The following is a 12,434-nucleotide window of genomic DNA, read 5'->3' as shown; positions in this document are numbered from 1 at the left end:
CATTTATTATTGTAACAAATAATAGCAAATGGAAGAGAGTGGAATAGTGTATTGAAATACAGTGTGTAACTATTTCATAAGAGCAGGCAGGATCAATATTTGTATTGAAAGCAAAAACATTGTAGACAGTGAGGACACTGACAAAACTTTAGCAACTTCCAAACCATTCTGTAAGAAACACCTTTAGTATTAACTTTTATACAAGTCTCCAGTACAATACCACCTCTGTCCTCTGTCCATCCATCAAGTGCCTTTTCAGCTCTGTGGAAACCACAGTCAATGTTTTCTGTATAGAATTCTACAGTTACTCTAGGCATAAAAAAGCAAACACAAATATGTACTGTTGACTCACCTTTTATACAAAAGGTAGCATATTTGCCACCTTTCTGAATATTTTTCATCGGCTGAGTATAATTTTAAGTTTTTTATTAGCATAATTTCAGCTATTTTTATATCTCACTCATATTTTGTCAAATGAATATACTCCATACTATACCTAGCCAGCCTCCTATTTGATGGATACTGGTTTCCAGATTTCTGCCATTTATAAACAGGTTTTATTATTATTTTTTTTAATCCAGGGTTATCTCTGGGGCTCGGTGCCTGTGTTATGAATCTACTGCTTCTGGAGGCCATTTTCCCCATTTTATTGCCCTTGTTATTACTAGTTATTGTTGCCATTGCTGTTATTGTTGTTGGATAGAGAGACATCAAGAGAGGTGGGGAAGACAGAAAAGGGGAAAGAAAGATAGACACCTGCAGACCTGCTTCACTGCTTGTGAAGCGACTCCCCTACAGGTGCTCCAACCTGGATCCTTATGCAGGTCCTTGTGCTTTGCACCATGTGCGCTTAACCTGCTGCACTACCATCTGACTCCCTGTTATATCCATTTTCTGGGTGACTTGGGTTGTGTGGGAATGAACTGGAGGAAAAGGGTTTAGATAAATGGTTAAATCTCTGCAACAATTACCCCCCCACACACACTCCATTTGAAAGAAAAATCTATTACTTTTTTATGTATAAAATATCATTTAAGATTTTTCTTGACCAGTAGAATCTTTGATCAAAATATTTCAGTCTTTTCAACTTAAGTTGAGAAAACATGCAGTCAAAAATCCTACACCTACCCCTTTCTGGAGGAAAAGGCGCTTGAATGGGTCCTAGCCAGCTAGTGTTTCTGTTTCTTTTTGTGAGAGTGGGGCTTCAAACTGGGAGGCGTGGGACTCTGAATATCTAGATATGGTTCAGTGCTTTGAATTAAAGTCCTACTATATAGAGATGGTTCCAGAATTTGCAAACTATTTGTTAGTTATCCCAGGGTCAAAGATGAGGGAAGGCGGGAGGGCAGTACTGAGGTGTGAGCCTAGGAACAAAAGATCTAGTTCTCATATCTGCTACATTTTAGCCAAGTGAATTGGCAAGCTATGCCACCAGATAGCCTTTGTTTTGGCACCTACAGAATAAAATGTCTTCGACTATATAAGCTTTGTGTCACAGTGGTTCTCAGAGTTGGTTTCACATTGGAGTCATTTGAGATTTTTTAAAAGTTCTGGAGTACTATTGATATGTAAGTGATATGTTAGAAAAGCAAACTCAGGCCTACACCAGATCTACTAGATCAGGAACTCTGCAGATAGTGCCCAGAAATCTATATTGCAAAATGTAGTCCGAATGATTTTGATGCACAATAAAGTTTAAGAACCACTGAAATAGAGGCTAGAGAGATAGCATGCAGTCCATATAAGTCCTGACACCACATGAAAGGTGCTGTGGTGCCAGAGGAATCTCTGATACTGTAGTGATTTTTTCTGGGCTAGCTCTTTATCACTCCCTGTCTCTCTGAATTAAAATATGGCCTGGAGTAGTGAAATCATACATGCATGAGGGCCTACTTTCACAAAAGAAAAAAAAAATCACTGAACTGGTGGGTCTCCTGTTTTCTTAATAGGATAACGCTAATCAATTTTCAAACTAGAGGCAGTCTCATAAGTAGGAAATTCTGCTTGGAGAAGAATGACCAAAACAAAGTGAGGACACAAAAAGCTTATTTCCAATGATATGGTAGATTTGTGATCAGAGCATTGGAAGATTTTATTGCCATTTATTTTTTGAAGGTTAAGATATTTCTGTAAAACATATATAGATTGCTATAGAATACATATAGCTTCTGTATAAACACATATGTTCTGAAAAACAGGCCTTCTGATAATGACTGCCTTCATCTCCATGAGAAAGTATGAGTATGATTGTGAAAGATAGAACTTGGCTCATTTTCACCCCTCAGGAGTAGCTTCATGAAGTTTAAGACCAAGTATCTTGTAGATAACTCCTCTTTACTCATTAGCTTCCTGGAGGAGCTGCAGGGATATACAAACTGATTAAGCACAGAGATGGTTCAGTTTTCTCTAAACTAGATATTTTCTTTTCCCATTCAGCCAGGTGCCATTGAGACTGCCATAGAAGACTTGAAAAGTCACGTAGCTGAGACTTCTGGAGAGAACATTCAAGGCTTCTGGCTCTTGACTGAGTGAGTAGTTATGGTTTAGTAAAGGGCAGTGGAAGTTTACCATCTTTCTTGATACCACTTTAACAGAATAGCAGCTGGACCTATGGAAGGGCTTTTGTAATTTGTAATGCCAGATAATTGTTGGACATACCCAGTTACAGTTATGGGGTTATGATTCATAGTGCTTGGTGAGAGCACATGCCTATAACAACAATGGCTGTATCTCTGCACATGGAATTTCATGCAAAATTTCACATTTGCTTGTTTTCTGTCAGACTATGTTCCTTTGAACATTAGAAGCCATTTATACTCTTTTAAATTTTAGGAGTGTGTGTGTGTGAGAGAGAGAGAGTCAGAGATGAGAGATATGAGACATCTTCTTCTGTTGAGTCTTCTTACTCCTTCCTCTGCTCCATCTTCCATCAAAAATGACTTCCAAGAAAGTATCTGGTTCTAGTAACTTCTACTGCAGAAATTATCTGCCAGTTTCTGTTCTTTGTTAACTCTAATAGCTTATTTAGACTGTCTTCTTAGAATGGAAAGAGCTGTCAACTGAAGAAAGATGGTTCAGGCATCTAAGGTAAATAAATAGGATCCCAGTCACTGTGACTACTCAAGTGAAAGGTGGAGGGGGGTGCACTTTGTCAAGGGGAGAGAGAGCACAGGGATTTTGAATGACTTCCCACTCTATTCTTTTGTCTTTTTACATCTTTGTTTGGGGATTGTAATGTATTGATGTAGAAAAAGTCCAAACAGTAACAGCAAAAAACAAATAAGAAACAAAACCCTCATATAGCAATGGCAAATAAAGAAAAAGAAAAAAACCGGGAGGAATAAACATTAAAAACATAGTCCCAGAAGAGTAACAGCTTGAGGTTACTTTTGGCTCCTTTCCTCCTTTTTTTTTTTTTTTAATAATTGACAGAGAACCTTTTTTTCAGTTTTTTTTTAATGAGTTTACAAACTTCTCTGATCTTACCTCCTATTCAAGACTCTCTCCCCTCTCCCTCTCCCTCTCCCTCTCCCTCTCCCTCTCCCTCTCCCTCTCTGTCTCCATCCTTCTCTCTCTCTCTCTCTGTGCATATATGGTGTGGGTACAGAAATGACTGGATATTATGCACAATGAATATGAGGATGAAAGGAAAATCAAAGCCATTGATTCCAACTGGACCCCACCTAGTTGAAACCGTAAACACTCTGAGGAGACTATAGTTGGATCTGTGTCTTCAGACCTGCCCACCCAGGAGATTCAAATGCCTCTGCAGCTGTGAAGGCATCATGGTGTTCATTAGGATTTTGTCAACTGCTCTTACTATAATTTTAGTCTTACCCTTTTAGCTGTGAACCATTAAGCCACCAACAATGGGAACATCTTGACATGCTATAGGAGACACAGTAAACGTGCTATGATAGCAATAAAGTGGTTCTTCAGTCAAATGTACTCAAGATGCCATTGTCTTCTGTGGTTTAGGAGGTAGGAAGAGATGAATTTTCTCCACACACATTAATGTGAAGTAGTGGGTGGGTGGGGTGGGGGAGTTGTTGTTCTATCCTTCTTTCTACCAAAGCAGAAGACTCACCTAAAGTGACTAGGATCAAGTAACTCTCAATCTCTATCTTTGTGTAAAGTACTTGTAATATGTTTCATTGCCTACCTTTTCACAAACCTACTTAGGTTCCTATCTTAGGACTATGAAATGAAATGTCTGAAGTTCAATTTATCTATTTCACACTTCAGGTATATAGAAAGTGAAGTCAAGGAGGTTTCCTTATATCTTAGAATCTTAAATCAAGAGTCAGGGCTTTGAAACCTAAATTTACTACTTACTATCCATATAGCCGGCTAAGCTTTAGTAGGCACTAGCATTTAACAAATAGTAAATTTGTTTAATGTATTATTTTATCTGTAGGATATTATTGTATTGTTTGATAAATATTATTCCAGCCTTTCTCTATGCATTTATGCCAACATTATACACTATTAACAGATAACATTTACTAAGTACTTAAATTGCATCAAGTATAGTGATAAGTGCTTTCCACACATTTTATGTTATGTTGGTATAATAGATAAAGTTTTGATAATCTTATCTGAATGGTGCTTGTCTCAACTTTTTCTTTATATTTTTCCCGATTATGTAATTTTTGTAAAGTTACCCAGTCATTCATCTACTGTTGGATAATTGCTTTCCAAACAGCTACACAAATGTAAGGGTTTGTTTCCTTTCAAACTCTAGTACTGAGCAAAGGCCATTTACCAATGAGACAGAGTAAAGTCCCATGCTTGGAAAGAGGAATGAAGAGATATATGACATTCCTCACTTATTTAAAACATAAACTAATAAGTAACAGCTCTATAGTACTTAGTAATTTAATTGTTTTAAACATAGTCTCATTCATTTAATTCGATCCTTATGTAAATTTCCTGAGATAGGAAATACTATCCAGTATATAGGTCAGTGAATCAAGACTCAGAAGAATAAGATAGCCCTAAAATAGAGATATACCTCTGATACATTATTTTGCCCTAACTTTTGCTGAAACATCCCTGCCCCTAATGTGCAAAGAATCCTTAAGTGCCTCTTATTCAATTGTAGGCATTGTAGGCTGTTGATTTCCTTTTTTGTTAATTCAGTCTTTATTGGGGAAAGATTATGCTGTAGATAGCAACAACAGACATATTCTTACACACAGAATGACAATAAACATTAGGTAGAAGATTTTTTATGTGTTTTAATGCATTTTTATTACTGATGTAACATTGATTTACAAAATTATAAGATAACGGATATAATTCCATATGGTTCCCACCACTAGAGTTTTGTGTCCCTGTGCCCTCCATTAGGAACTGCAGTAGTTTCTTCGAAGGTCATTGATACAGGCTAATTCTATACTTATCTCTCTTTGTCCATGTATATATATATATCTTTTTGCCATTTTTTTTTAATGTTCTGACTTCACTTTCTTTTTAAGTCACCCTTACACTTTTTACTACTTCTGGTGTCTTTCCTGTTTTCCTCTTATCTCTCAGATGAGAGAAACAGTGCTTGGCTTCCTCTGGTGTTTCCCAGATTTGCTTCTCTTTCATTGCTGGTATTAAAACAAGATTTCTGGTAACAAACATTTTGGTCCTAGTGGAATGAGAGTACAGAGCCCTCTGGTTTACTTCCTCTATCCTTTAGCACTCTGGGAGTAAGGGCCAAAAAAATTTTTTCTTTTCTTTTTTGGGTGGGGAGAAGGTGGGAGTTCTGGTTTCTGTAATTACTTCTACACTGGATCTGGGTGTTAGCAGTTCAATCCATACTCTAAGCCTGTTTATATCTTACCCTAGTGGGGTAGTAGCCTGTGGATTTTCTAGCAGTAACATGTTGTATCAGCTCAGAATTCTGTCTCTTGGACTTAATGAGGTGGCTAGAAGTGTCTTGGAGGTCTCTGCTAAATTTAGAAAGAATACCTAAGAGAAAGAGCTCCCCCTGTTAAAAGAAAGAAGTCCTGGGAGATAAAGGGATATTCACAACAGGCACAGGACTTTCTGAACTACATGACCCTTAAAGCTGTACTGATGTTGATCATTTTCACACCTGCTACCACGCTTGATCTGCAAACAGACCCATGAGAGAGTGCAAGGAAGAACTATTGGCTTCATTTTACGGGTGAAGGAACCCAGAGATTAAATGACCTACCTAAGGAGAGCCACTTATTAAAGGTCAGAGGAGGACTTGACTTCACAGGACCTCTCCCATTCAGTCTAGCTGTCCTCTCATCACATTGCTCTTGCTACCTTTTGTGATTTTTCTTCTTCTGACACAGCGATCAGTCCAGTTTAAATTGGTTAAGTGATCTTTGTGCCTGTGTCTGGCTTCTTTGTTGATTGTCTGTTGTTTGTAGGAAGAAGGGTCAGAGATTCATTGTGCAGGTTCAGAGAACTCTCTCTCCCTCTCCCTCCCTCTCTCTCTCTCTCCTTTTTTTTTTCTTCCTTTGGTTTGTGCTGTTCGTTTGACTTCATTTAGATTTTTCCCAGAATTGACTAAACAGTTAGATGCTGGTAGGAGATGGTAAGTGCCACTGCTGGGCTGAGGCCACTCATACCTGTACCTGGTTACTGTTAATTAAGTTAGAAATGCTTTGTTTCATTACTACTATAATGAAAAATATTGCCGTTCATTATTAAGAAAAACAGCCATTAACTTGGAAATCATAGATTTCTAACCTTTTGTGGTCAAACAATAAGGAGAGAATTGTGCAGACTAACATTAAATTTGTCTTCTGTACAACTTCATTTATTTTTGCATGATTCCTCTGCTAGAAAACTTGCCACTCAAAGTCTAATCTTCGGATCGGCAGTACCAGCATCTCAGGGAGCTGGCTGGAAATAATCATTTTCATAACTGACCCCAAGTACATTGAACCAGAACCTATTATTTTTTAGAAGATCCCCTTGTTAATTCCCATGTATGTTTTTAAAAAATGAAGTGATACCAGTTTAATTCACAAATAAATTTTGAAGAGCTTCCTTTCATATGGGAGCTGAAGGACCCATCTTTGGAGGTAAAGACCAACATGGAGGATAAGACCCCTAAGTGGGGAGGAAGCAGCAATTGAAAGTCTTGCTGGAAGTGAAGCAGGCTAGCCCGGTGCTCAGCAGGTTCTACAGGGTCTGGGGTGAAGAGGAGGGCGGCCTTCTCTGGTAAAAAGCTGTACTTGTGATTATACTTAAAATCGCCGTGACACAGCTGAGTCCTGTACAGCTAGCTGTAGGTCATCACATTCAGATCTTCACATTCAGACTAGTTTTTGTTGTTGTTTGTCTTTTCCACCAGGGTTATTGCTGGGGCTTGGTGCTTGCATACCAAACTCACTGTTTCTGGCAGCCATTTTTCTCCTTCTTTCTTGCTTGCTTTTTGAGAGAGAATGGGGAGATAGATACATAGATACATAGATAGATACATAGATACATAGATAGACAGAGATAGAAAGAGGATGGGGAGATAGAAAGAGAAAGAGAGAGACCCCTGTAGCATAGCTTCACTGCTAGTGAAGTTTGCCCCCCCCCCCCATGCAGTGGGGACCTAAGCTCTGTGCTTTCATATTGTCATGTGTACACATTATAATTTGTGCACTGCAGGGTCTGGGGTGTACTGTGTGTACCACTACTTGGCCCCACCTTTTTCAAATTATATCAGTTAGACTGAACTGCCAGCTATTTTCCCAAAGTTTTGGTACAGTGCCTTGGCCTCATGATTGTATTCATCTAGTTGGCTTTGTTTTGTATGTCTTTCTTTCCTTTCTGTTCATTCAAACCATTCCTATCCTTCCAAAATATTATCTTCATCAATATTAATTCAGGCATAATAATCTCTCCCCTTTTTTGTACTCACATTAAACTCTATATTATAGTTCACTGTGCACATTGTCGAAAGACAAGAGGCAAAACCTGATTTTGATTGATTTTTGTCTAAGCTCACCTTGCCCACCTCCCAGTGTTTATTACAATGCCTGTCACTTGGTGGGGAGTCAGAATCTTTCATGGCTTTGACTTGAATGCAGTCCTCATTGAACCACCTGCATTTTCAAAGCTAACAGTTGAAACTATACAATTTGTCTCTTGTTTGAGAGATTCCAACAGGTTCCATCCATGGAGTCCTGCTACCATTTCCTCTAGGCCTCCAAGTAGCTCAAAGTTTAAGGAGACTTGCCTCTGCCCTTGGAAGAAAGCACTCAGGCTGAAAGGAGCCTTGAATCTATCAAGATGTTAATGACCTGTAGCAGGACTCTGGCAACAAGAAAAGTACCTCAGTTGCCAGAATCCATTTATACTGGGTGGGTGTTTTCGACAACCACTTAATTAAACACATTGCTTTTCTCTATAAATTCCCCATGGCAGCAGCCTCATCCAGATAGCTAATGGTCCCTGAGTGTCTTGAATTATAGGACAGTGAGGGCATTTAGTTACTGCAGTCACAAATGTACTTGGAAGTGTTTGTGTTCCCAAGCCTGCTACCAATCAGGGAAGAGTTAGAGCAAAGAGGTGAAAAAAGTCTGACATGGCTAAATGCCCAGATCTATGACTTAGTGCTCTATGACCTTGGGAGTGTAAACTTCTTCCTCAGCTTTAGCTTTTATAAAATGGGTTATTACCTTGAGTGTCAAATTATTCTTTCTTTCTCCCTCTCCCTCTCCCTCTCTCTCTCTCCATGTACATGTATGCACTTACAACATTTTCTTTTATGTCTCAAGGTCTCCTATATGCTTAATTTCACTGTTGTAGGATATATATATATATATATATATATATTTTTTAGATATGGAGAGACAGAGAGGAAGAGAAGCTAGAGTAGCAGCTTACCACCACCGAAGGCCAAAGGTCAGAGCACTCCCACACAGTGTACTGGGGGCTTAAATCTAGGCAGGGCAGGTACTCTAGCAGGTGAACTCTCTCACTGCACCTGCTTACAATAATCTTCCCCACCCAGGTGGTGTTTTAAGTATTGGTTTATTTTACCATCATTATCACCACTGATATTCATATTCATTTATTTAAACATACTCATGTATTCAAACATTCATTTATATGTTTAATAGGCCCCTTCCATAAGCCACACTACAGATGCAGGTGTGGGAAAGATTAGATTCCGATCATTTATTAATTTACTTATTTTTAATTGTGATTTAATAATGACTTTACAAGACCATAGGATTACAGGGGATTTCAGTTCTGTAAACTCTTCTCCCCCTTCCCTCTCTAACCTCCACCCCAAGGATAACCACCAGAGCTTTCACAAAGTCTTTTTTTTATATTTATTTATTTTCTTTTGTTGCCCTTGTTGTTTTTTATTGTTGCAGTTATTATTGTCGTCGTTGTTTGATAAGACAGAGAGAAATGGAGAGAGGAGGGGAAGATAGAGAGGGGGAGAGAAAGACAGACACCTGCAGACCTGCTTCACCACCTATGAAGTGACTCCCCTGCAGGCAGGGAGCCCGGGGCTCGAACCAGGATCCTTAATGCCAATTCTTGCGCTTTGCGCCATGTGCGCTTAACCCCCTGCTCTACTGCCTGACTCCCTCACAAAGTCTTAATGATAGTTTGACTACTTTATTTTTATTTTTAAGAAATTCATGTGTTTTAGTTGTTTATATTGCACATATGAGCATAACTATCTTGTGGTTGTTCTTCAGAGAAATGCAGGCCATTTGGTAACTTATATAAACTGTAATAAGAGTCTGTGATTACTAGCACCAAATTAAAGAGCCTCAAGGTATTATACATGATAAAAAGAAGGAGAGAACCAACCGAACAAACAAAAAATGCAGGAAAAAAAATCAAATAGTGCTACAGAGCAAACTGCATCCTTTAAGATGACAGAAGACTATATGCCTTGAAAGTGTTATGTATGCATACATACAGATAATTTGTATATGAATATATGTAAATGTATGTAAAAGATCCTTTTAAAAACTGTCTTTGTCTCACTACTCCTCGCTTGTACATCCTCTACCCATTTCTTCCTGCCCCTCCATGCCTTAAAATTGTCATATATTTATGTAGCTTGTGTTTCTGGGCCTGTTTTCACTGTGAAGCACCTTGTTAAGAGTTACTTGTTCCTTTCTCTATGGTGTTGAATAACTCTTATAAGGCATGTCTAGTAATGGCATACAATTTAGTTTCTGTAAATCGAGTACTGTTTTTTGTTTGTTTGTTTTTGCCTCCAGGGTATTGCTGGGGTTCAGTGCCTGCACTAGGAGTCCACTGCTCCTGACAGCCATCTTTTTAATTTTATTTAATAATGAACGCCATCTTTTCCCCATTATTTTTGTTGCTGTTATAGTTGCTGTTATAGTTGTTATTGTTGTTGTTTTTTTGCTGGATAGGACAGAGAGAAACTGAGAGAGGAGGGGAAGACAGAGAGGGAGAGAGAAAGACACCTGCAGACCTGCTTCACCGCCTGTGAAGCGACCTCCTTGCAGGTAGGGATTAGGGGCTCGAACCTGGGTCCTTTTGCACTGTGACATGTACCCTCAACCAGGTGTGCCACCACCCAGCCCAGATATTTTCTTTTCTGATGGAAGTCTTCAGGAAGAATTACCTCAGTTTTTCTAAACTCTTTTTCTGTTACTTTGAAATCAAAGTGTGTTATCGTTTTGTCTTCTATTTCTGATGTCTTCTCTTCTACACTGGTAAGTCTACTTCCTTAACTTGTCATTTCAGACTGGAATGCATTCACAGTGTCATTTACACCCTGTAATTCTGTTTTTTTTTTTCCAAGTTCTTCATTTTCTTATTAAGTGACTCTTAGAAGTCCCTTATCCATTTCTTCATATTATGTTGAGAGCTTTGCATCTCTTCAAATTTTCTGAAAATGCAATTCCTAATTTTTTTTCTTTGACAGCTTCACTGAATCTGCATAAAGTGTCTAACCCTCACTTTTGCTGTCTAAAACTAGAAGCTTCTTAATTTTATCCATCCGTTTTGGTTTCTGTTGTTGGCCAGCAGGTGGCAGCTGGAACACCTTAGAGTTTTGTGAGTGTCCAGATGTCACAAGGATACAGTGTGATTCTCAGCCCCCTACCCCCACCACCCTGCGATAACCCCGGAGTTCACTCAAGAGCCTATGGTTTCTACTGCTATAAACAGCAGTTCTAAGCTTCTTTCCTTAAGCCACTTAACTCCTGAGTGGTTGAAATATGCTCTTTAAATCTGCTGCATGAATTTAAAGCAACTACAGATGCGGTGCCTCTGGCTATGCAGTGCAGAGTTTCTGTTTGAGTCTTTCTCTCCATGCCTCTTGTTCCTGCTGTCTACACAAAAATACCGACCTCCAGACAGTGATGTGCCTTTCTTTACTAAATCCAGCTGTTCTCTGATGAAATTTGTTGAGATGTTATGTTGTAACCCAGACTTCCATCCTGAAGGAACTCAGTCTTGTGGGAAAAGAAGGCATGTGAATGAAGTTACAGCTGAGCAATATGCTGATAAACAGTTCTGCTGCTGATTTCATGGAAATGCATAACTCATTGCATCACTGAATTAGGCCAAGGGATATCTGTGAGTAAAGCAGGAAGATAAATTTCCTGAACATATATGAGGGAGAGATTCATGTCAGGATGAGAACAGTGGCTATTTCCACCCCCACTCAGTGGTTTTTATGAGTTGAATCTGAGTGCTTTCAGATAGTGTGTATTCACCAGACTTAACAACACTTTGTCTCCTGCCAATGTCTTCTTTTTTTCTATTGTTGTTATAGTTATTATTGTTATTAACGTAGTCATTGTTAGATAGGAAAAAGCGAAATGGAAAGAGAAGGGCAAGACAGAGAAGGGTAGAGAAAGAGAGACACCTGCAGACCTGCATCACTACCTATGAAGCGATTCCCCTGCAGGTGGAGAGCCAGGGGCTCCAACCAGGATCCTTATGCTGGTCCTTGTGCTTCACGCCACATGCTCTTAACCTGCTGCGCTACCGCCCGACCCTCCCAATGTCTTCTTCACTCCCTTGATTCAGTGGCATGTGGAAGTAAGGCGACTCTTAGCTACTCATGAGAGCCAGCTGTGTACATGTCTTTCCACTACAGTGAGAATTCATTTTGGTATCTTGAAGTCAGTTATGGTAAACTAAGGAAATATATTAAACTAAGGAAATAAAAGTCAGACATTATTGCTTCATGTTATTATATTGTCTTTGCCATTTATAGCACACAACTGTCCTTCTGTTTCCTTCGTAACCACTGTACACATTTCTGTTTTGAATTACTGAATGGCATCAAATAAGAGATGTTGCCATTATTAGAAAACCAATAGGTTCTGGAAGTAATTGCCTGACAATTTAAACTTAGTCTTGATTATTTAGAGGCCTGCCAGTGTGTTATTCAAGAAAACAAATAAGACCTCAATCTGAATGTTGATGCTCTCAATATGCTTAGACCATTGCAG

The 12,434-nt window shown here is 38.9% G+C and overlaps 1 protein-coding gene across 3 annotated transcripts in view; it reads left to right on the top strand.

Annotated features, from left to right (window-relative positions):
- Nucleotides 1-12,434, top strand: part of TPRG1 (tumor protein p63 regulated 1) — a 168,515-nt gene that overhangs the window by 36,599 nt on the left and 119,482 nt on the right. For all 3 annotated transcript variants that reach the window (XM_007525672.2, XM_060198516.1, XM_060198514.1), the window contains one exon: nt 2,437-2,528. In XM_007525672.2, the coding sequence (XP_007525734.2) occupies nt 2,437-2,528 (92 nt within the window). The remainder of the gene's footprint in view (nt 1-2,436; nt 2,529-12,434) is intronic.

The sequence above is a fragment of the Erinaceus europaeus genome, chromosome 9 (assembly GCF_950295315.1).
Source record: "Erinaceus europaeus chromosome 9, mEriEur2.1, whole genome shotgun sequence".
NCBI lineage: Eukaryota > Metazoa > Chordata > Mammalia > Eulipotyphla > Erinaceidae > Erinaceus > Erinaceus europaeus.
Note: the sequence above shows the minus strand (reverse complement) of the source record. Positions and strands in the feature narration are given on the sequence as shown.